This window comes from Echiichthys vipera, assembly GCF_963691815.1.
Source record: "Echiichthys vipera genome assembly, chromosome: 10".
Classification (NCBI taxonomy): Eukaryota; Metazoa; Chordata; class Actinopteri; order Perciformes; family Trachinidae; genus Echiichthys; species Echiichthys vipera.
Genome location: NC_139835.1, coordinates 6,524,494 through 6,550,842, shown reverse-complemented (window position 1 = coordinate 6,550,842; position 26,349 = coordinate 6,524,494). Strand labels below are relative to the sequence as shown.

Sequence of the window (26,349 nt, the reverse complement as noted above, 5' to 3'; positions counted from 1 at the left end):
AAAAATACACAGACATTAATGCAGCTGAAAAAAATACAATAAAATCCTAATTCTTATCATTAATCCATTAATCTAAATTGGACCATAATTTACTAAATGAAAATCATACTGTATTGAAGAAGACTTAAGACTTATAAGAGACATGTTTCTCATCTTTGTCCAGGATAATTCAGCCCTTTATTACAATGATACTGCAAATTTGAGTTTATTTTCAACAGCTGAGAATTCTTCACAGTACACCTGAATGTATCTGTGGAAGAACAGCAAATGTCAGCCACACAACAGATTGCACAGCAGCTCTTAAAACACAGTTACAAAACTGGCAACTGTAAAGAAGAGGAGCACATCATTGTTGTAGCCTAAAGCGTTACAGCACCTGCAGGTAGAGTGGAAACACAGACCGGGCTTTGGCTCTTCCAGTGCACTATATATGTAAGTATACACTTGTTTCTCCAACTATGATTATTGGTCGGACAGTAATTCTTAACTTAACTTAAAAGGGGGAGGAGGAAAGCCCAATCCTTTGCAGATACTCAGGTTTTCTGAATCCTTGGCACAGCCCTAGCTCAGAGCCATGGCGTCAGCTTGAGCCAAATCAGCTGAGCATCATGTTGCATTTGTTCTCATGAGAGGAGCTAAACACAGGCTGTTGATCTCCCATGCGGTAGTGAAATAGTTACAGACATAAAAATAGACAAATAGTATGATAATATTTTGCTTAAAACAAACAAGTCCAGTATTTCCTGCTTCATGGCTCAGAATGAATACATCTGGAAGGTGACCGAGTTACTGTTATTCAATACTAAAGATAAAAATCATTTCAACATGTGCTTTAGCTGCATTCTGTTCCAATTTACTGACACTGGCCTCTATTATGGACAACTTCTGCCAATGTTCTACTGATGATAACACATTAGTTCAAGGAACATTCATGAAAGACCTTTTTTAAACTTTTTATTCTCATAGTTTTTGCCATTATTTTGCCATTAACAGTTATGATAACACAAAGCAAGAAACCTGAGAAGTCAGGAAACCAGACTGGTTACAGTGAAGCTTTCAGTTATTAGTGATAGTAGTCACAGCCAAAATAAAAGACAGTCAAATAATTGGCTAAAACTACACTCACATTGACCTTTTACCTCGCCTGAATAAAAATCTAGTTTAGTTCAAAATCAATATCCTGTTATTGTGGGCGGAGGGAGAATAGGAAGCATGCTGCCAAATTCACGCACTTGACCCAGCATATATCCTACAGTAAAAGGTAATACTTATTATTAGGCTTTTTTCCATGAATCATATGGTTTCCTTAAACCTGCTAGCGAATTTTCTGACAAGGGTTGAATGCAACTGATGTAAGGAACTTTATTTGGAGGTAAAAACAGTGGCTGTATTCACATCCACCTACTGAACTGATTTGGCTCAAATGTAGCATGTAGAATACAAACAAAAACATAATATGCAGGATGCCAAAAATACTTAGATATTGAACTGATTCTGAAAAAAAAGTCTACAGCATGCATCGGACCAGTCCACCTTGCCTACTGTGTCCCACAAAGCAAAGTGCTACACATTCATAGCAACAGCTCATTATTTCCGCTTTCCAAAACACGATAGCAAAGCCTGGCCTAGCATACTGTAGTTGGTTTTGAATCCGGCCAGTATATGAAAAACTACGGCAAGTGCAGTATATCAAAGTTGAAGCTTGTTGGTCTGTAAACTGACTGATGTTTACACCAGACAGTTTTTGTTGTAACTGTTCTGGTCGCCTGCATGATACGTTTGGCTAACCTGAGGGTTTCTATACAACCTCTCTTATGTTCTTGCCCCATCCCACTTCTTTTTAGTGCCATAACCAGGGTTCCCAGATCCAAGCAGTTACAGCTTTTCTCGATTGCTAAGACACAATTCTTGAAAGCTTCTCTCCTTTTCTCTAAACTGTGAACACAAACCCCAATTTTCAAGCTACATTCACAAAACCTCAGACTCTTCCTGCAAAACCAAACTTTCACCTCAAAACAGTTCAATTTGTGCCCAAAACTGAACTTTGTTGTCAAATCATGCCCCAAGTCAAACAAAATTAAAAACACTACTGAGCAGCCACTAAACACTAAATAGAAAAATAGAAAACACAATGCTCAGGACATGAAGCTGAATGCATGTTGCAAAACAAAAAAACTTGCATTTAGCACTTTACACAAAGACAAAAAACAGAAATCTTGTGCATTACAGTTTTTCTCAATTGCTAAAACACTAAACCCTGTTGTCTGAACCCATTTCTCTGTTGCCTGAACACACTGATTGAATCAATCACTCTTTTGGCAAAACCATGAGCACTTTTCACCTGTTAAGACACGACTTACCAACACATTTTCATTGTGATGCATATGTGCTGCATAATAGTGAGCACAGGTGGCAAAAGTCAAACACAATTAAAGCACGGTTGTCACTACTTGAACACAACAGCTCAAAATTGATAACACTTGTGGCTAATGATGTGAGGGAATATATAAAGCCAGTTCAGAGAGCACTGATTTGTGAGGCACTACAATGGATAGAAATCTAAGAGGAAGAGTTTGTGTGAGAGGAGGTCGAGGAGGTCAAGGTGGTCAAGGTGGTCAGCAAAGACAAAGAACAGTAATATCTGACGAAATCAGAGCTACTGTGATTGACCATGTTCTTGTCCATGGTATGAACATGAGGGAGGCTGGACCAAAGGGTACAACCAAACATCGGTAGATTCACTGAGCCACCATAATCCGAAGATTTAGAGAAGAGAATAGGTAATTATCTTTTTTGACATTACAGTACAGTATGTACATGTTGAGAGCAAATGACTGTATGACATATTACAGCATATACTGTACCACAGTATACTGTAAGTAAATATATGTTTCAGTGCATCACTGTGCCAATGTACTGTAGTATTGTAATGGAGGGTTAGTCTAACTGTCTGTAGGCCTAATATTCCATGTATATTTTTTGTAACTGCATGTTCTCTTTTTGTAGAATTGAAAGACTGTCACATAAGGGTGTGAGGACAGGTATGTTCTCCCCACACCAAGAGACCCTAATTGTTGATATGGTCCGTGAGGACAATGCCGAACTGTACATAAGTGGCAAACGCATACGGTTTCTGTTTGCTTTGTACAAATGCTATGTGTACTGTAAATGCAAAAGATCTTTGTTTTTTGTACTGTACAAGTGCTACATGTTAATGCACAAGATTTCAGTTTTTTGTCTTTGTGTAAAGTGCTAAATGCAAGTTTTTTGTTTTGCAACATGCATTCAGCTTCATGTCCTGAGCGTTGTGTTTTCTATTTTTCTATGTAGTGTTTAGTGGCTGCTCAGTAGTGTTTTTAATTTTGATTGACTTGGGGCATGATTTGACAACAAAGTTCAGTTTTGGGCACAGATTGAACTGTTTTGAGGTGAAAGTTTGGTTTTGCAAGAAGAGTCTGAGGTTTTGTGAACGTAGCTTGAAAATTGGGGTTTGTGATCAAAGTTTAGAGAAAAGGAGAGAAGCTTTCAAGAAATGTGTCTTAGCAATCAAGAAAAACTGTAACATGTAGCACTTGTACAGTACAAAAAACAAAGATCTTTTACATTAACAGTACACATATTATTTGTTCAAAACGAACAGAAACCATATGCATTTGCCACTTGTGTACAGTTCGGCATTGTCCTCACGGACCATATCAACAATTAGGGTCTCTTGGTGTGGGGAGTACATACCTGTCCTCACACCCTTATGTGACAGTCTTTCAATTCTACAAAAAGAGAACATGCAGTTACAAAAAATATACATAGAATACTAGGCCTACAGACAGTTAGACTAACCCTCCATTACAATACTACAGTACATTGGCACAGTGATGTACTGAAACATATATTTACTTACAGTATACTGTGGTACAGTATATACTGTAATATGTCATACAGTAATTTGCTCTCAACATTTACATACTGTACTATAATGTCAAAAAAGATAATTTCTTTGTCTGGCCTCCCTCATGCTCATACCATGGACAAGAACATGGTCAATCACAGTAGCTCTGATTTCGTCAGATATTACTGTTCTTTGTCTTCGCTGACCACCCTGACCACCTTGACCTCCTCGACTTCCTCTCACACAAACTCTTCCTCTTAGATTTCTATCCATTGTAGTGCCTCACAAATCAGTGCTCTCTGAACTGGCTTTATATATTTCCTCACATCATTAGCCACAAGTGTTATCAATTTTGAGTTGTTGTGTTCCAGTGTTTGACTTTTGCCACCTGTGCTTACCATTATGCAGCACATGTGCATCACAATGAAAATGTGTTGGTAAGTTGTGTCTAAAAAGGTGAAAAGTGCTCATGGTTTTGCCAAAAGAGTGATTGATTCAATCAGTGTGTTCAGGCAACAGAGAAATTGGTTCAGACAACAGGGTTTAGTGTTTTAGCAATTGAGAAAAACTGTAAGATGGTGCGCACAAAGTTTTTATTACCGAACAGAATGATAGCCAAACCTGCAAAATTAGGGAGCAAAGTCTTAATTGTTAATAATGCAATAGGTCTGAGTTGACAGTAGGAGCCGTCTGCTTCATAACTCATGGTGGCCCTATAAAAACACACAGATGATGAGAGACCACCGATACAGCCAAGTGTGTGTCTCCTATAAGTGCAGCATATCAGAGTGTGACTTTCACCGCCAGCTCTTTATCGACCAACACCGTAGCATGTGCTTTCTTTCACATGAGAACAGTGGCTCCTTTGACCAATTTACCAAATTATAGCCCGCTCCTTTCGGAAGGCAGAGGTAGCTAGCATGTTGGGAGTTTCCCTCCTTGAGTGGAAGGGATAAACGTAGCCCAAAGCAGGGCCTCTAGGGAAATGACCCAGGGCTAAATATACAGCCGTGTATCTTGAGAGCTCGAGGAACAGCCCATTTAGCTCTGCAAAGCCTGCTCAGTGTGGACAGCAGAGTGGTTAAAATCACCGCTTTGGGTGTATGAGTGTGGGTGTGAGATGAGAAAAGAAAGAAGAGAGAATGAAGAATGAGAGAGAGAGAGAGAGAGAGAGAGAGAGAGAGAGAGAGAGAGAGAGAGAGAGAGAGAGAGAGAGAAAGAGAGAGCATTGATTATGAGTGTTGGGGATGATTCAGTGTTTGTGTTCAGGTCATGCAATAACTGATGCATGTGTGAAACTGAAAAACACTTTGTTTTATAGTTTCCCATATTGTAAAAGGTGAGCTTCCGTCTTTTTTCTTATTTTAAAGCAGGTTGAGTTGTTACATAATTGCTGTGAAAGTATCAAACTGCTCAATCCACAGAGAAATGCACAGGCCACATAGTATTCAGAAACTGTGCCATTAAATGAGGACTTCTGTACAATTGTACCTGGCTGCAATGACTGGGCTTTTTCAGGAGAGTTCTTAAAGAGTCAGGCGATAAAACGGAGCATTTCGGACAGAGGGTGAATACAGGGATATTCAGACAGACAGTACGAGAAACATTAAAGCATGCAGACAAGTTCCAGGAGAAGCCTGAAAATCAGCAGAATATGGGCCCTTTAAATTGTCATTCATAGTATCACATTCATAGTGCATGTGATTGTGTGTTTGTTGGTTGGGGGTCACGGAAAGCTCTACTGTTGTTTTTAGTATATCCTTGTGTCTCTACGTGTGAGTCACACCAAGGGTGTGTGCTGAATGCCACTCATCCTTTCCTTACCCCCCCCTCCCTGAACAGTCACATACATTTTTTAGGACAATTCTTTGGAAACTTAAAAAGCACACACCATCTGGACTGGCAGCAGAGCAGCTAAGCACCGGCTCGACTCCTATGTTTACACTGCATTTTGGACAATCGCCCACACTGACAGCTTAGCGGTCTTAGACATGCCTCGATGTGCCTGTGTTTCTAAGCTGCTGGAATGATGCAGAAACTTTCATTTCGCTTTGACGATAAATGATGCAGCATTCTTCGCCGGTAAGGACATGAAAATATGAAAATCAAGTCGGGTTTAACTAAATCACTGTCAAAGATTTGTCAAATTTGCAGAGATGAAAGAACAGGAGAATCTCATGAAAGAGACTGATTCATGCCCTCGTAAAAATTCCACCAGTGCAGGCTGAGGAGAGACATAAAACCCTACATAGTGACTGTTCTTCTTACTGTTGTGACAAACTGCGGATCAGTCTCAAATTAATTTACATTTGCAAATAAATTTTGATCTTCCAATCCACTGGGAGCACCAGGTGTCTGGGTTTATGAAATCAGGACAGTTCTGGTAACTTGCAACTAAATATAAATACTCAATCAACAAATTGTCTTTATGTCCCAGTACTGTTAGTTTCTCATTTGTATCAAACACTATCCATCACAGTGGGCCACACAGACTGACAGATGTGACACAGGACACATGTAGAGGATCAGAGCTGACATGTGCAACAGTGCCTTCTAATGGGGATAAACACCAAACTGCAGGCCTAGACACTAGTTGACATAATGTCGGTTTACCTGAAGCCTCAGTCCTTACCTCAGTAAAAAAAACAACAATGTAACTCTCAGCAAGAGCCATTGTGTCACTCTGAGAATCTGAAAGTCAATTTAATATCTATATGACGCTCAGCTCCGCTCGCTTCAGCTTCCTGAGTTTCTCTACTTTTAGAAGTGGGTTAAAACTTTGAATGTGTTCGTTTGCATTCAAAGTAAAAGCACAGCTGTTTGGCGAGAGCCTTAAGAAAATGTTTTCTCCTCTTGTGGCTGCCTAAAAAGGCAATCCTGCTTCACAAGAGCTGAAGCGACCCCATTGCCAATATGGAAATTGTGATGCTTAAAAGTGATAGGAAAAGTGGGATGCCTGCTGTCAGTAGCAAAGGATGTTGCTTTACTCCAGTTTTCAGTGAAAATCATCCAAACATCCACATCTCCTTCTCATGGCACAACTTGCTAAAAGTATACAAAATAGGGCTGGGAGATCTAACAATATATATCGTCAAAATGTCTATTGCATTTATTTTTCTAGATCTTTTCTGCCACCGTATCGAAAAACCAGCAGCCAAACTATGTCATGGCAAGATTAACGTTATTTGGACGACGCTTTATGTTGTGATTCTTGCTCAATTATGTTTTGCACTAAAGTTCTTAATACAATGAGAGAATATTAATTTCTCAAGTAATTAATTGAGTACACAAGTACCATGTGGTTATTTCATATATTTATTTTTTGAATTACCAGAAAACATGCTATATTATGATATCGATCGTTATCAAGATATAAAATGACTTATATCAGGATGCAAGATTTTGGCCCAGCCCTAATGAAAGTCACATGTATAATTATCAAACTAATGAACACAATGATATAGTGAATAGTCTTCCACTATTTTACAATAAGATTTGACAAAAACTTATTTAGTTGGTAGCTAAATAATACCTCTAAAAGTTTACTAACAATAGTATGAACTTATGGCCCAGTCCAACTATCATCAGTCTCTATAACACACCAACAACACGCACGCACGCACGCACACACACACACACACACACACACACACACACACACACACACACACACACACACACACACACACACACACACACACACACACACACACACACACATGCAGGCACACACACACACAGACACACACACACACGCAGGCACACACACACAGACACACACACACACACACACACACACACACACACACACACACACACAGCTGTTCCTGTCTCATGCTCTGTGGTCCTTCATCTGCAGCTTTCACACAGCCATGTCCCAGAAATGTAAACATAGTGCTGAGGAAGGAGGGGCTGTGTGGGCCTGAGTGTATTAGGGTTAGGGTTCGGGTTGGAGTGTGTATGCTTATTCTCGTTCCCACCCCCTCCGGGGTAGGGTGGGGTGAGGGACTTCAGTAAAATGCCAGGGATCCCTTAGGACCAGAGGAGAGGAGAGTGGACGGTCCTTGCTGTGGGAAAAACCTCTGAGCCGTCCGTGACCCTACACCACCTCTGCCTTCTCCGTGTTTCTCACCCAGCCTGTCCCTGCTCCAACTGATACGGACCTGACCGCTCACTCTGTTATGTAACCAAAAGCCTTCTGCAGCATGTGAGAGAGGAGGAACTCTCTAAAGGCATCTGCCAAGTATTTTTACTAGTTGTGTGTGCGTGTGTGTGTGTGTGTGTGTGTGTGTATATGTATATGGAGAGGGCCTACTCAATCACACCCACACACACACCTACTAAACAAGTCGGTTTTTCTCCTCCACATATGTCAACTGTGCACATGTCCCGATAAGGTAATAACCCAGAAACATTAAAAGGAATTGTGCAAGCCTTATCTGGACTACTGTACTTCATCAATACAATATTTGTTTTTCATTTCTTCGGCCTGACTGAACTTCTCATGCATGTGAAATCTGAGAAGTTATTAGTTATGATGACAGGCAACTATGTAATGTATTTAATAACCTAAGCCACAAAATAGATTGTTTTTCAGTGCCTTTCAAACTGCCATAAAAAAAGTAATTCATGACACCGTCTTTTGATCTGTAGGATAGGATCCTGTTAGGTTTAGGCACAATAAGACTAAAGTCCAATTAATGCTTGCTGCATCCACGTGGCCATGCTGGTATGTATAAAAACTTTATTGATCATTGGTCACCTACAATTGTTACTATTATGTAGTGAGATTTGATTTCGGCTTTTAAGCCACCCTAAGGAGAAGTGGGTAGCTGTAAAGCGCCTGGTGAGGAATTAGGGGTCCAGTGTCTTGCTCAAGGACACTTGAACATATAGACAGGAAGTTGAGGATTACCCCATAATCCCCATACCCCAGCGTTGGAGTGTGAGAAGATTGCTACGCACACCTTTTTTTTTTCTTTTTACTTTTTGGACGTTTTCTTCAGCTATGCATTACATAAAACCTAAGCTTATCTACTTGCTGTTGTGATGTCACCAACTTTGTTTTCTAGCGTGCATGTGTTAAAGGTTTCTGCTTCCAGCTAAGCATATTGATGTAGAATTTTTACCATATTCACCATCACCATTCAGAACTTTCTCCCCAATAAATAAAGTGTCTGTCTGTCTATCTTAGTTTATTGTGTTAGCATGCTCACATTTGCCAGTTAGCACTAAACACAAAGTAAAATCCTACTTGTGTCTCTCTGGTAATGCTAGATTTGTGAAAACTACGACCTATCCTAACCTTAACCATTCAAGGTCAATGTCAATTCAGTGCCTAACCTTAACCATCTAACCTGAACCATTCCAAATCAAAGACCCACTGTATTGTCCATTGCAGGTATTTGATCAATAAACCAAAACCAAATCAAAGTATTTGTCAAATTAAAACTTTGAACTGATGATGGCACTAGATAAAAATTGTGATTGTGATTAAGGAATGACAAATATTATTAGAATCGTGGATGTTTGTATCAAATATCATGGCAGTCCATGCATCAAAATCAAAAATGGTGACGAGTGGTGGTGGTGGTACAAGGAAAGTTACGGGGTCACCAAAGTCAGTGGGATGGTTGACCGACACTGACATTCCTTGAGCCATGCTCTTGAAGAGCAAAAATGACTTGGTTAGGGAAAGATTGTTGTCATGCCTACATGAAACCAAGATCAACTGATCTCATGTTTGTACAGTAAACCACCTAATAGCCATGCATGATGTTGTTTCTGTACCAATATCATACTACTCCCCCCCTGCAACTGTAGAGACAACTGTAATCATTTGCATCCACAAAAAAAGGCCTTGTCAGTAAAACATGGGTCATCTTTATGATTTGAAACAACCAATGCTGTTGTTTTTCTGCTGAGGACAGTCTCTTTTAGTTGGGCAGATTAGCAAGCTATTCAGTGCACAGCATGGCTTGACTCTACTCTACTAGATACACTTTTGGTACCAGGTATAGTTTGTATTTCACTGTAGATAAAAACCCATCATGGGACACTGCACCATGCAAGTGAAGATACTGATGACCAATCATCTGCAGTGTTTTAACTAAATCTGGTATCAGCTCAGCTTGCTTGGAACCGTGACAAGGTGGTACCAAATAGTACCAGGTAATATCTACAACTTTTTTTCAATGGAAAATGAGAGAAGAGCCACAACATGCAGTGGAAAAAATGGCATATAGCTTGGATGGCACTGAGTAACCTCACTGTGAAAAGCCTTCTTCCAACAAACAACGCTTATGTTTATTAAAAGAAGGATGTGAAACCACACCAAATGCAAGGGTTGATGGGTGTAAGGAGGAAAATGTTGGCATCTGATAACCGGCAGTTATTTAAGTTTGGAAAGCCTGGCATAACTAAGCATGCTGAAGGTGACCACAGTCTGCACCATGTTTCTTCATACTGTACTTTCTAACAGCGGTAAGAATACTGGAGAGGGTCAATTACAGCCTAGCGTGCAGAGCTATGGTGGTAACACGTCAGTGTATAGGACTGGGATCATTTTGACTCTCACTGCAACAACTTACTTGGTGGATGACTTCATAAAACTGCAGTTTTAAAGCCAGTTTGCTTATAGTTTAGCAATGTAAACGTATCGCAACTTAGGTGTCTGATTAAAAATCACTTTTTTGTGTTTGAAATAGCACTTTTCAAAATGGACAATAATTAAAAACAAGACCAAAGAAAGGAGTTTTAAGATTATTTTGAAAATTTGCAGCGGTTTCTCTGCATCAGAAATCATTACCAAATTGCCTACTTTTAGGTAATTGTCTAATAAATATAATGGAGGAGTGAGGGTGGGGCAGCATTTGGCTCATTAATCGTGTCAAACAAGATGGTACTTAATTTGCTCATGCTATCTTTCCTCCTCCTTAGCTGAAGTGGATGCCGGAGGAAAAGAAATTACCATGACGTCCAGTCTTTTGAAGAGCACCCTTATGTCTTATATACAAACTTGATAATGCTGAATCATCACGTAGAACACATAAGAGCTCTTAGTTCAATGTTAAACAGTTTTTCATGGCCTAGTTTGTACATTCCCAGGGAACTGGAATCATACAGTTGTTATCATTTGGATGCCTGCTTGGTGCTGGTATACACAGCGTAATACAGGGCACATCAGGGAAATATGTGTGGTTCTAAATACAATGCTAATTGGACCACATTTGGACCATCTTTGCCCTGCAGTTACTCATTACTCAGCAATGTCCTGGCGCTGTTCCCCCACTACACAAGACCTATGAAAAAAGAAGCTGGATGACGTAGGTGTCCGCGGTTTATGGTTTTCTCTGAGTGGGTGTGCATATCTTTGCTTGTGGGTGCATGCATTCTTTATGTGTGTTTCTGGGGTGTTCAGATGTGCAGACTACCTCACCAGAATGCTTAATATCTCTCTCCGTCTCCCTCCATCCTCTCATCCAGGCTTTGTGTTTGTGCAAAAAATAAAACCTATTCCTGGCAGAGCTGGCTCCACATGAGGGCACACCTAAGGAATGCTCCCATCATACTTTACAGCACACCATGCACGTCCAAGTGCAGAGGTCTGGTTGGGGGCAGTCGCTTCTGTCATCATCGCTGTTGGATAGGATCTTCCAACCACCCATCATCAATAAACGGGCTGCCAGTTGGCATCACCTCACCACAGCGGGCTGTTTCAAAATTCACTCTGGCAACTCCATCGTTTGTAACTACTGGGTTATTATATTTAAATCAGGACTAAGAGGCTGCTAATTTCAGAATTACACTAATTTGACTTGTACGTGTGGTGCAGTTAAGTCGTATGAGATGAATGTCTTATTTTTGTCAGTTACCAAAGCTGTGGCTCCACATACAGTTAATGTACATCCACAGTGTGACAGCAGACAATTTATCAGATTTTGTGCAGCTCCCTCTGGAGCTTCAGAAGGCTTCATATAACTTTTTTCACATATGCAGTGGTACTCCCCGACACCTGGAAGCAGACTTTGATGTGTACAATCAGTGGAATTTCTCTTAAAGCTAACTAGAATTCATTCAAAGTGCAAAGAAAAAGATCTACCATCTACAACGCCACTTGATATGATCTCAACTCCCACAACACCTACTAAATGGTCCATGCAGTGAGTTTAATCAACAATGTTTGATTTAATCGAAGTCAAGAAGATGGAGTTTGAGTCAGAGAGAGTGTAACAGGGAACTGTGAGGCAGTAGACACGCTCGATGTGACTTCTTGCATGTTTTACTCAAACGTTCCGATCTTTTACTGCAGTCGCAAATCTCTGCAACTGGAATAATCTTGCAATCAGTGTGCACTTCATCGGAAATCAGTGGTATCAGGTTGGGAACCTCATGTCAATGTGAAAACATTCTGGGGTAAATAAATGTTTCAAAATGTGAGCACTGCAGTGAGATTTTGTCGGTATAGTGTTATCTGCTGCTCTGTCTTGTGTCTGTCTTAGAGCTGTAACGATTTGCAAATGAATCGATTACTGTCAACTATTAAATTAATTGGCATCTATTTTGATAATCAATCGGTTTGAGTCATTTTATTAGAAAAAATATCCAAATTCTCTGGTTCCAGCTTCTTTAATGTGAATATTTTCTGGTTTCTTTCCTGCTCTATGACAGTAAACTAATTTTCACTTTGTGGATGAAACAAGACATTTAAGTACGTCATCTTGGGCTTTGGGAAACACTGATCGACATTTCTCACCATTTTATGACATTTTATAGACCAAACAACTAATCGATGAATTTAGAAATGATCATTATAATAATGGCAATAATCGTTAGTTGCAACCCTAGTCTGTGTCATTTGAAACAAGTAATTTTGGTTGAAAGACTCTTTCCTCCGTGTTGCTTCCAAATCCAAACCACTGAAATTCATACCTAGATATATTTAAAAAATATATATTAACCTTTACAAATATACCTATGGCCATTTCAAATGTAACTTGTGTAAATAAAAAAAATGTTTCTCAAGTTAAGACTGTGAAGAGAACCTCTCAGCACTCCTGATGAGAAACAGCTGCAAGAAAATATCAGATTTTCATGTCATTCAGAACGGAACATTATCATCCGGTAATAAAGCTGTGTATTTTTTAAAGCCTGTCCCATCTGAGTGGAATGTCTGGATTCTCAAAGAAAAAGTTCTCTTTTTTTTAAAAAAAAACACATTTTCCTCAGAGTAAGTTAATATATGGTCGATGTTGCAATCAGTCTGCACCTGAGTTGGGCAGTAAATCATGCTGGTCTCAGACTGTGAGCGAAGGAATTCCCCAAACAAGGTGCTGGGAAGAGCTGACACACACACACACACACACACACACACACACACACACAGGCTGGAGTACTGCTGCTGGGATCGCTCACAGGCATGCATGCTCGCACGCCCGCACACATACACAAACAGCATCATCCACTCTGTAGGTTGCTTTGATGCAGTTTCAGGTGCATAAAAGTAACCTGTTCTCACTCCCCATTTATTTTATAATATTGCTTTCTTTCTAAGTTTTGCTATGTTGTCTGTGTATTTTAGTTTACCAGACATACAACATTATCATCGTCGGCATTAAAAAATGTTTTCTTTTCTCATCACTCTCCTTGGTGGTAAAGGTACACCAACAAATGTTTAACAACTCAGCCTTTATGGGAGTAATCATCACCTTAAATGCAGCTCAAAAGCCTCTTGGGAGGCTAAAGAGATAAAAAGGCAGATGCCTGCTCACTTTTCTTTCCATTAAAACAGGTAATTGAGGGGGAGGAACAGATTCTATTCTGTGTATGCATTGACTCACTGAAAACTAGGGCTGCGTATTGCCACTGATTTCCCAAATTGATTCGATTCCGATTTACAAGGTCCCAATTTGATTCGGTATCAATTCGATTGGGGATATTTCCGTTACAATAGCAGAGTTGCTTGGATATGAAAGAGATTATCAGAGAACTAAAGCTGTCAACAGTACAATGAACCTTTAATGAACACTCTAACCTTTTAAGAATATGAATGTATACATAAAGAATTGCCCCGAGAGCGGTGGCACTAATGTCCTTTTTATTTAACGTGAACAGCAGTCAGCATAATAAAGTGCAACTCTACAGACTCTACAGTCAGTGAGTAGAAAAGTCTGTACAAGTGCTTTCTTTAGTGCAGAGACAATATAAACCTAAAGCCCCACATCCTGAAAATGGCCATACCAGTTTTTCCCTCACTAAAATGTATCCATACTTTGGAGCAGTATGTAGCCCCCTCGACGACAAACTAGCATGACATTGTTGGTACCAATGCATTCCTTAGGTCTGTCACAGATAGGGATGTTCCCAGAGATTGCTGGTGGTTACAAGGGGCTCTTAGGGTTAAAATATCGATTTGATGAAGATCGATTTGATGAAGATCAATTTGAATCGGAAATCAATTTTTAAAACCTAGCCCGGACTGAAATGATAATTTCAGATCTGCCAATGAAATTCTATGGTCAAGTCTAACTCAACTGTATGAAGGATTTTCTAGTAGAAACTAGAAGTTCATTGACATTAGAACAACTGGTCAGAGTGATGAGAAGAGAAGTAACAGCATTATCAGACTGCAGGTTAAGTCAGTGAAGTGTAATGTCTATGTCATATGGGGACCTACAGTACATGTAGTGTGGGAGGGTAAACCCTTGTACTCTGTGTCGAGGGGTTCATTTCAGAAACCAAAGAGCTCAGGTCCAGAGCCCTTTAACAATGCCCAGAAAGCTTAGCCCATGTGGCTTGACATCTGAAACAAATGTCTTCATGTAGAAAGCATCTAGTGCAAAAGCATCTGCAGAGGATAATAACATGTCTTTTTCTTGATCACTGCAGCTTTTATGAAAGAAAAACAAGACATTTCGAGAAATATTTTCTCTGTGAGTGTAGAAAAGTGCAGGATATTTGCTTTGGTTTGTCAAGCACCCAAAACCATTTAAACACACAACATACGAGAAAGAGAGCAAGCAAATCATCTCCAAGTCCAACATGGCTTCTGATGCCAATACCAAATAAGGCAACAGAGCAAGCATGTTTTTATTGCCCTTGCAAAATCTCTTCATACTCAGACTCAAACACCACATCATTATGATATAGCAGATTCAAGGACACAGCTTTTCTTATCTATATGATTTTTGTTTTCATGCCACGGCAGCCAGTAGATCCAAAAATGTTTTTTTTTTAAACACAATTTTAGCAGAACATAAATCAACAACTGCAAAACAATGGTTAAGTCGATTAACGTGTGCTTCATTTATATAGCTCTAAATCCCAAGTTTGTCTCAGGGGGTCTCCAGATAATGGTTCATTATGTGCAATACCTTGTTAGTGTTACTGATGGGGGCTGTTAACTTTCCAACCTTGTTAGCAATAATCCTGCAACAGGAAGGACCCAATAATGCGCGCTGAGCACGTACAACATGGAAGCAATTATTAAAACAAAAGAAAAATGTGTTACTTACCAGCTCATAGTTTGTTGCTGGAACACAAGATGAAGACACCTAAAAACAAAAATAGAACCGGTCAGTCATTTTGTTGCTTATCTGCCGTTATTTTATTACATGAAGAATGTAAACAGCAATGGACCTGTAAAATTCCTGCATCTATGGTATTTTAATTAGGCTTTATGGCTTCATATATGGAAAGTGCACCCAACATGCTTTAACAGGCTACCAATGTCGTATTCCAGAGCTACAAAGTATGGTTACACTATGCAGACACAAAGCAGAATGGGTGGACTGCATTAATCAATAGCTTTTATATTAACAAGTAAAAAGTTGTGTAATGTGAAAGAGCTCACTCAGTGACAAACCAACAGACAATCCTCACTAACCCCCCCCCCCTCTCATTTACGCAGATATTTTCAGTGAGAAAACTCTGATAGACATACTGTACACTAACTACCCAGGACTAGAGATCATGCACAGGGACACAGCTAGCAACTGAATGGTGAACATTTATCAGTCCAAAAAAACAGATGCTGATTATTATGAATCAGCTACATGTTGGCGATAGGTGATAATATGTCATTATCATCATGTGTTAACAGCAGCTTGTTCTTCTGTCCCCAAGTGACCAAAAATACATCAATGCAGCTTTAAATAAGGCTAACGATGTTGCTAGTGTACTGCATGCAGCAACTTTATCAGGACAAAGTTTAGCATTGGCAATGGTCAAACATTCCCACAACAATAATGACTACAGATCTCACCAATGCCATCAGGTTTAAAGGACAAGGTGGTGACCACAGAAATAGAATGAGAGTAGAATGGACATTCCTATCCAAACCAACATAGCAGGATCGCAAGAACTGCAGACACTTTTACACGTACTGTTGCCATTGCAAAGTACTGTGAGCATTTTATCAGGCCAACTTCTGCATAAGCTTCAGTATAAACTGACGGTAAGTCTCGGATTGAAGGTTTTTACAACAAAAGCAGTGTAGCAGTACGAAGCATGGAGAGGGTCTTTTGTGCACTATGACTGTTGCCTCGCTGATAAAGAGGAATCTAGAAAACTGAGTTCTCAAACAGCTTGACACCATAACAACACACCACAATCTACATTTGGATTTGGATTTATATAGCGCCTTTCTCAGTACTCAAGGCGCTTTACAGAGTGCAGGTTCAATTCATTCACACAGACATACATGGTAGTGGTAAACTATGATAGTAGTCACAGCAGCCCTGGGGCAGACTGACATTAGCGTGGCTGCTAATGCTATGGCCCCTTCAACCTCCTCCTCAAACATACAGCAGTCTTACACATTTGCACGAGGTAAGGTGGGTGAAGTGTCTTTGGATCAGCGGTTGGTCGACTCACTCTACCAACTGAGCCACAGCTGCCCTGATTTTCTCTTGGACAAGTCAAGTGAGCACTGCAATAACCCGATTGGAAAGATGAATTGTCCACCTCTCCAACTAGAACTGTGATCATACTGTACAATATTGTTTAATTGAAGTATCAGCAGACGTCTGTCAGTGGTGGGGTTGCTCCAACAGAACTCGTGATCTGTCAAGTGCCCGGGCTAATCCGATTACCATCCCACAGTTTCCATAATTGTTCTTGGAGAAAGAGCATGAGGACTGAGGCTGGGACACAGGAAGAATATAATGATAATGGCCTCTAACAGAAGATACAAATAAAGAGTTTCCAGAAAAAGATGGACTGCTTGACGAAGAAACACAGACAGGATGTCATCAAAGATGTTTCCTTCCTGTGCATGTCTGCCCCTTTTCACCATCATGATTCTTCTGCCACTCCATATGGAAGAAAATTCCAAGAAACTTAATTTTTACGATTTATCCACATGCATCATCCTCTCATCTACGGAGATGAAACGGCAAACAATAGCACAGGACAGCTTTATGATTCCAGTAGGCTTTTAACTTGTTTGTATCCTTCATCCTTCTTTTATTACTGTCACGAAACTGTGTCTGTTTTAGCTTTGAAAGATTAGGCCTGAGGGTTATCACCACCGTTGACCTCGATGAGCATCTTTCATCTTTGCTGGTTCCCTGCCAATCTCCTTATCCAAGACTAATTGTCTTATCCCCATCTTCTCGCAAAAAAAGAAATGCAATTCTGCTCTCTTGAACATATCGTAATGTATCGCCTTTCTAAAAGGTGCAGCTTTACAGAATGTTATTAGGCTGATATTGGACCAAGAGTTACACACATACAGAATGAACCACAGTTTACCTAGATTGTAGGTATCTTGGATAGTGTTTAGACATTACACTAAGATGCAATGTGTAATCCAATATTTTATTTTTGAGGCTGATATACATTACTTAAAAGTTGTTTGTTTTTTTACATTACCAAAAATTTTTTGATAAGGATCCTTTAAATTTGTTTTCATAAATAATTCTTACCAATTCTCCTTTTCCGAAACTGGCTCAACATAATTTTGGCATTTCTTTAATGCAATATCTTGTTACTGATCAGCCTACATACATTATACTGATGTATATACAATATATGCAATAAACTAATGCTGCCTTATACGCTCTAATTCTACAACCAAGTAGTTTGAAACTAAAAGGCTGAAAACAGCTAAAATTGTTAAAGGGATACTTTACCCATTTTAATCCAGGTCATGGCAATGGTGGGCTTTGTGTTCAGATGAAGGGTGTTCGGCCTGTCTCTGTGGTGGAAGCCCCCGCGCAACGGAAAGCTGGACATATGCCGAAATCTGCCAAATGATGTGAAAAACACTCCTGGCAAATCTCTGATGCTCTGTTCCACAGGGACTTTTGCACTGAGACAGGCCAAACACAGTTCATCTGAACACATTGCCCACATTTCCGTGACACAGACCTGGATTAAAATCAGCAAAATACCTCTTTAATGGATTATCTAATTGGACTATCTTCCACTAGTGGTTGCTTCCAAACCAACCAAATGGACCACTGGATGACTGCCACTGCCCTGTTAGGATGACTAATTAGATTCACAAAGTTCAGGAAGTGCTAGTCACCTTGGGTTATCAAAGTCTCTTTTAGAGCCGTTAATGCAGGAATGTTGACTCTAAACAGGAAATGACCTTTATCAGATACAATGTTTTAGAAGTAGCATCACCCTAGGGCTGGGCGATATGATTAAGACCAAGATCTCATATCACGATATACAGTAGTCATTTTATATCCCGATAACAGTATACCATATAGCACATTTTCTGTATAAACAAAAAATCACACAATTTTGAGATCAAAATTAGAATTTAAGTCCCTCCAAAAGGCCGGTCGTCCACGTAAAACAAGTGCATGAGAGGACAGGATTATGCCTCATGTGTGTTTATGGCCGGCCGTAATAACGCACAGAGCGACTACTTCGGCTCACTTCATCTTCACACACCTCAGCCTGTAAGGTGCATGATTTATGACACCGTGAGAGAAACGATAGAGCAAAATATGAAATGATAGACATTTTTCAGCCCTATCTGATCCACTGATATGAAAAGAGGCAGTACCTAAATGTAAACCATGCTCCATGCTCCATGCTCCAAAACACTGGCTGGCCAAACTCTAAATGTTCCTCTGTGACTGCTGTCTGTCACAGTTGCCTATCATGTCACCTACTTGAATGATGGCATCACAGTGGAATGCGTCTCTGTTTTGGGAATTTCATCTGGCATGGTGAAGTGTGTCTGGGATTGACAGGATACTGTATCTCTGTCTGGCTCGAATCACCTCCACTACAAGTTATTCTAACCCTCCCGTAACCCCCTCCATTCCCCATAACCCCCATCCTACTCCAACATCCTTATCACTCCATGCACAACGACGCGTTATTCCATGCTCCTTCGGGTGCCCCCTTTCTGCCCTGACTCAGGCCTGTTCAGTGTTTCCACCTGATGATGCCTCTGCCCTCAGAGCTGTTGACAGCCTGTCCACCTACAGTCAGAAATCATTGAGTATGCTTGCATGCACACTAGTAGCCAAGCTTTGGCCAAACCAGGTAGAATACTTTAACATCAAGCTAAGCTACATTTGCTTTGCAAGTATCAAGGTGAAGGAGGAAATGACAAGCCGCTGGATAACTTTTGGAGTTGTATAAACCTTAAACAACCTGTAAAATTCTTAAAAGAATAAAACTGAACTTCTTGGTTCATAACTCATTTTCTAGTTGTATCTTGTAGTAACACTGCCACACATGTTCAGCCCCAGAGTTGTTTTGTCTTTAGTGCCGTCAGTCTGAAGGCATCATTGTGCCATGTTAATGAATACAATGAATAAATACATTACTTTGATTGGGCAACGTTTAATTGAAAACCACAAAATGTGACTTTATAGTAGTAGTAGTAGACACTGTGCCAGCAGATTAGGGGGAAAAACACAACACAATGAGTCACTTCATAAATGAGTCTCTTCTCCAATCATCAAAAAGGCTACAGCAATTTATAGATGGATAGATAGATAAACAGACGGACGGACAGAGAGACAGGCAAACACTTTATTCATCCCCTTGGGGAAACTCAGGAAGTTAGTTAAATGTCATGTCTAATAAAATTCATACTTTTTATTTGTTTGTTTGTTTGTAGCACTTAATCATGTTGGACATGACATCAGTGACAAGCTAATGTCGCCAAGCCCGTGATAAAGGTCAGACTGAGTAGGTAGGTATTATGCCCACATCAGAATTGTTCACATTCTCGCATATGCTAAGTAGTTGCCTCTCAACTTGGTGCTGGAGTGGAACTGCACTATAGCAGTCTGTGAAGCAGTCACAGCCAGGATCTAACATTAACCACAATGAATATTTATCTGAAGGCAGGAGGCTGGTGAGCAGTTAACAGTTGGCCACAGGTCAAGCAATGGGAAACTACTGTCTGAAAAATACTCCTGACGAAAAAACAACTTATCTGAGAAGTATGCATGTTAACATTGAGATATTAGCATGCTGATGTTAGCATTTAGCTCAAAGCAACACTAAATTCAGCCTCAAAGTACTGCTAGCATGGCTCGTTTACAATCAGCATATATTCCAGAAACAAATGACTCTGCAGTAGTCACAGGTATTTATTGGCTGCAGCTCCAATTGGCTGTAATGGAAACATGACACCCTAGTGGACATGATTATTTTCACCCCTTTTTCTATATGCAGAAGTAAGTAACAGAATACCCGCTGTAATATGCTGCCATGCTGCTTTCAACTGTTTTTTAAGGTTCTTTGTTCATATATTGTTTCTCTCTGGTAGAAAGGTGCTGTTAGGGCACAGGGAAAGCGCTACCCACAGGTTTTCTTTCTATAACACTGACATTAACCTTAGCTAGGTAGCTAAAGCTAACAACAAGCTTGCAACATGTACAGTCATAAAAGCAGTGTCCCGGTCGATCTGCTTCCAAAAATGAACTTTTCTGTATTAATTGTGACATTGCTCAGAAAAGAAAGTAACGGTGACGACACCAGCGCTTTTCTGAAAACTTGAAAAATTTTAAACCTGAAGCATTCAGGTGATGTGATTGATCACAAAAAAAGGTGGGACCCTTTTCTAGGCATGCAGCTACAGACGTTCTCTTCTCATTAGGAACAACAGAAAAAATAACTCTCTCTGTGGACACTCAACCTAAACCTGTTTTCCGATGCGTTTGTGTTGTTGAAAGTGACACCCCAGAAAAATAAAAAGGCATGCTCGACCACTGGCAAAGGGAATAGAGTCTATCACCAATTTTAGCTGCTTTTCCCTGCATATACATGCTAATTTCGGTGGAAAAAGTATATGTCTTGTTTATTTGTATCCTACAGGAATGAGTCAATTAATACTCACACGCCACATGTAAGACCACTTTCAAGATATCACAAGACAAGATCCAAACATAGCTCTGGCCTAGAACTATACTTAAATGTGTATTTTTACATCTGAAGCATGGAAAGGATCCATGACAGTAAATGTGATAAACTTAATGTAACCAAAGTCTTCTGAATCACATTTGAATTTAGATGAAAACCTACATAAAGCCTTTGTTCGTGCTCTGCCGTGCGTGGGGAGGAGGTCTGGTGAGTGAGTGCGTGTTGATGCTATCGGGAGTATTCAAATGAGTGTAATATAATAAAGAATAATTGTGTTGTTGCATTCCATACATGCTTGTGTTAACAGCATTAAACGAGGGCCCATTTCCAGCGTTCACATGCAGTCAGCTTCCTGCCAGCTACTGACACACTGCAGACGCAGCCATGTTATGTAACTGATGTCAGTCTCCCAAATCAGCATATGTTAATGACCACTAATGAAATGTAGAACCTTGAATAAATGATGAATCGAGTCATTATTTGGGTAAACAATGTGCAGTAAAGTCTCTGCGATGCTTATGTCTATAAATCTCAAACTTCATAAAGGAAAATCAAACAGCATAGTGATAAATCGTGTAGAGAAAAAGCACATTCCAGCTTTACTCAAAGCAGTGAAACGATTGGCACGCAGGTTCGCTTGTTTCCAGCGTGGAAAAGAGTGTCGGGCAGTGCGCTTCGGCTAAAAAAACTTTGCCCAGTCATACGCACTGGCATATAAACACATGACTACCCTGAGTGCTTTTATGTTTATCCAGCTCTTTGCATCTGGCACATCCCAGCAGAACTATTCAGTGTGCAAATTCAATTTGCAAGCAGTAACCAGTAACAGAAGGCTTTTCTGCCGCCGTGATGGTGGAGTGTGCCAGAGTGAGGGTCCATATGGACTTACTGGGATGTTATCAAAGCACAGAGGAATGATGGGAGAAGTCTTGTACAAGTGCCCCTGTCCTATCCCTTTGTTTTTATCTCCTTCTCTATCCATAATCACTGGTTTATAACAGTTGTGATGCATCTACTGTACGTATACCAAATGATCATTAACTAGAATTGCTATGCCCACGCTCTTTTTGTTTTCTATAACCCCTCTACATGTTTTTTTTCTTTTCTTCCATCAGTCTCTGGGAGTTTCTGTCTCTGTGAAAGTTATAGCCTCTGTTTTCCTCCAGGGAAAGTTGTGGAACATCCCAGATTTATTGAGCAGATTGGACTGCAGGAGGTGTACACGACTGAGCGGCCGTCTCCAAACACTGTTCCCTGTCTCAGTGCCACTGATTTATGTTTCATAGCATTTGAAACACTTGAGGAATGGCAGGGTATGTGTATGTTTGTGTCTGTTACTTTTTTGTGAGAATGTCTTTGTGCATATTGATACTTTAAGTGCTTCGAGTGTACCGTCTTGTACAATTTCTAAGAGCGGGATCGATTTCCCCATTAATTAATTATCAACTGACAACAAATGAATAGCAAACTTTTGATGATTATGTCGGTCATATATCGAGTAAAACCAATTTACATTAGTGGTCATTAAAACAATTTTCTTTCTGAAATGTTATGTAGTCTAAATTATTTACTGATCACTTGAAACTAAATAATTTAATATAATAATAAAATTTCTTAGCCCTTCAGTATGAATGCATCATCAATGTGTGCTCTTGTGTGTGTGTGTGTCTGCTGTCTACAACAAGTTGTTTGCGTGCACTGTATAAAGATTATGATCGACGTCAGTGTAGCAACAGATAAAACTGTGATAAATAAAAAAAACTGAGACTTTTTACGTATGAATACATTTACAGCCTCTGTGCATTTCAATGGCCGGGACTCAAAGTGGTCTTCTGCGCCTGTTCATTCTCACCCCATCTTTGTTGGACAGGACTGACGGCCTGGAGAGGGGAGAAGCTACGGCTTGTTTCTTTTCTTCCAAAGTTACAGCGGGGGTCACGTTCCCTTCCCAGGCTCTTTCAGCTAAGAGCCTTTATTTACCAGCACGCTAATTTACACATTTAGCATGGCTCTTACTGTCTGGCACAAGGCCAAGTGGTGGAGGAGGAGGGGGAGAGAAGGCAGCCATGAAGAATCAGAGTTGAGGGGGGATGTGAGCCCTTCCGTAGTAAAAGTGACTTTCTTAAAGAGCTGGTTGTATTTTCAATCATACACGTTCGCCATGCTTTGTGCTGTATTTGATGCAACCCAAATTAAGTTTTCAATGCCAACTCCATTCCAAGTCAATTCGCACTGAAGCAACTCTTTGAAATTTTGAGCAAAGTGCTTGTTTGCTGTCTTACCGAGGGACAGATGAGAAGATCAATATCGATTCCATCTCTGTGCGCACTGTACAGAGAAATGTCTTGGAGGTGTTCTGCTTAGCTTAGCTACAAAACAAGAAGGGAAAACTTCAGCCACAGTCAAAATTGAATGATCGTCTTACAGCATCTCCCTATTTTGTATCTTAGTGACACTGTTAACATGAAAACATTTTTCCGCATGATGTCATTAGACATCTGCTCGCTCACAGGAGACAGGGACCAGTGTAAAGACATGCATGCAGATGAGTCACACAGGGGAAACTCAATGGAAAAGGGTTGTAGTAATGACTATAAGGAGTCCCCTCGGATATGTTATAGGACATACGGTATAAAAGTATTAGAATAAGTATTTGTGTCTGATGCAGGTTTTTCACAATAAAAGGTTAGTTACCTTGTTAGAAAATCTGACAATTGCATATACTCATTAAAAACTCCAGAGCTTATGAATTCATTTTTCGAATGAGAAACTGCTGGACACTAGATGTTACGGAAGCCCTGAAAAATGGATTTGAGAATTTTTCACATCACACTTGTGTAAGCTGCATACATGACCATGTGTTGGCTTCCAAGCGGGTTGTGATGCCACAAATCATCTCAAACATTCACGTGTTAAACTGATATTTACCATGAGCAAAGAAAATGTTTCCTCCTTCAGCAGATGAGTGGGAAAACATACTGCACATACATCATTCTGCACAGTGAAGGTCAAACATCACAGCAAAGTTACAATACGCGAAACACATTTTTGAGTGGAGGGAGACTTTAACCCTTTGAACCCCAAAACTAAAAACAACAGCATGTTTTTTTAAAATTGAAAAAAATGACACCATTTATCATGCCACAAGCTGTTAAAACTTTCCAACCATGTGTGACGAACACTTTACTCTCCAAGTAATCTAAGCTTGGAGAGCTTAGTTTACACTAAAATCCAAGATTAAAACAGTGTCATTTAAAGCAAATCACTTAATTCTACATATCTGATTTAAACTTTTGCCAAAAATAAACCATTTGCAAGAACCAGATCTTGTAAAAATCAATAAATTGTAGTCTCTTTAGCGTAACTGGGAAGCCATGATTGACTCGACTGAAACCAACAGTCACGTTAAAACAATTGAGCAAAACTGCAGGCTGTTCACACAGAGCAGAGAGTCGAGGACAAGACATGTTGTAAGTAGGACTGTAAAAATTTAAACTGTAAACCATTTTTCCAACATCATTAAAACTTGTACAAGTGTTGTACATATAGATTCTATGTTTTATTAAATTAATTATCAAAGTAATTTAATTTTTTCTGTGATTTCATGGAATTATCACTATGTTTCACTGCACAAAATACATTTTTGATTTCTCTCCACTTCTAGCAATGATTATGCTGTTTTCATAGACGTGCAGGACTTTATATTGCAGTGAAAAACAAAGCCACAGCAAAAAAAGAAACCCTGAAAAACAGCCTGGGGTTCAGAGGGTTAAAGTTTATTCTACCCTCAAGACTGACTGCCAGGTCAGCAACTAGTCCCAAAAATGATTGAAAGTGTTGATGTATGTCTTCCACTGAACCCTTAAATACACCAAAAAATAACCACATAATATGATATCAGGGTTATTACAGAAATTGTGGTCCCTGTGCACACTAATATTTAACATGGCAGAGTGTAGCATTTGCCGCAGTCTTAACCCTAATCTTAAATCACCGTGCTGTGCTCTTTAGCACAAACAGGATGACTTAGACAAAAGCAATTTCACCACGAGGTCCGTAATAGCTTTCAATCATATCATATAACCTTCATTAGCAGATGGAGTCGCCCAGAAGTGTATGTTATGTCGAAATAATTTTGCTGACCTTGTAACATACGCAATTCCATGCCAACTGGGTACCTAAATCTGCAGATGGAGATCAGGTACTAAACTGACCTTGTGTTGACACTGTTTTGACCACTACTAAGGTTGAGGTTTTTGAATGAGGCTTTGAATGTCATTTTTTTTGTTGTTTTTTTTGAAGGATTATTTTGGCATTTATGCCTATATTGACATATGACAGCAGGATAAAGACAAGGAATGGGAGGAGAGAGAGGGCTGACGAAATGCAGCAAAGGGCCGCAGGCGGAAGTCGAACCCTGGGCCGCAGCGATGAGGAGTTTTTGTATATGAGCCACAGGCACCTATGAATAGCATCCCTTCGTATGTCGTGTTTTATGACTATTTTTATAAAATCCTCAATTTGAATGAAGTGAGAAATCGGATTAAATGAGTCAGTCTGTTGTTATTAAATCAACTTTGGTTAATGAATATAACTCATCGATTTTGTTAAAATAAATGCATGTAGGCAGCCGACTGTTCCAATAAGAACACAACTAATGGTGAAATAAGAATTGCGCCTTTATGGTGAAAACTCACCAAGCTGCAGTGGTGTGTTTTAAATGGGAATCATTTTGTTATAACATCGGCCAGCGTGTCACAGTAGTTGAGGACTCTGTTTAATGAGTGGTTGCTCTTCGCTGCAGAATCAGGTGGCCCCAACTCGGAACGGCCCCCACAGTTTTAGACATTGGCAGCTCATCGCCACTGGGTAAGTTTTCCGTGTTAGGCTTATACAGTAACAATATTTGGATCACAGGAGTCTGAAACAATCCTACGCAGCCACCACTAGGACCAATTTCTACAAATAGTATAAAACTTATAATATAAGTGAAGTCTTATCTGTACCTGCAACTGTGCATAAATATGGCTTTAAACAGAATGAAAAAGGAGGAAAAACAGCCCTTATTGTGTGTATTTTGTGCAAGTGTGTTCTGTAATAGCTGCTGTCTTTCTAAGCTA

At 39.8% G+C, this 26,349-nt stretch overlaps 1 protein-coding gene across 14 annotated transcripts in view; it reads right to left on the bottom strand.

The window, feature by feature from the left end:
• Positions 1-26,349, bottom strand: part of tns1b (tensin 1b) — a 220,959-nt gene that overhangs the window by 84,763 nt on the left and 109,847 nt on the right. For all 14 annotated transcript variants that reach the window (XM_083922296.1, XM_083922289.1, XM_083922299.1 and 11 more), the window contains one exon: positions 15,400-15,438. In XM_083922296.1, coding sequence (XP_083778422.1) covers positions 15,400-15,438 — 39 coding nt within the window. The remainder of the gene's footprint in view (positions 1-15,399; positions 15,439-26,349) is intronic.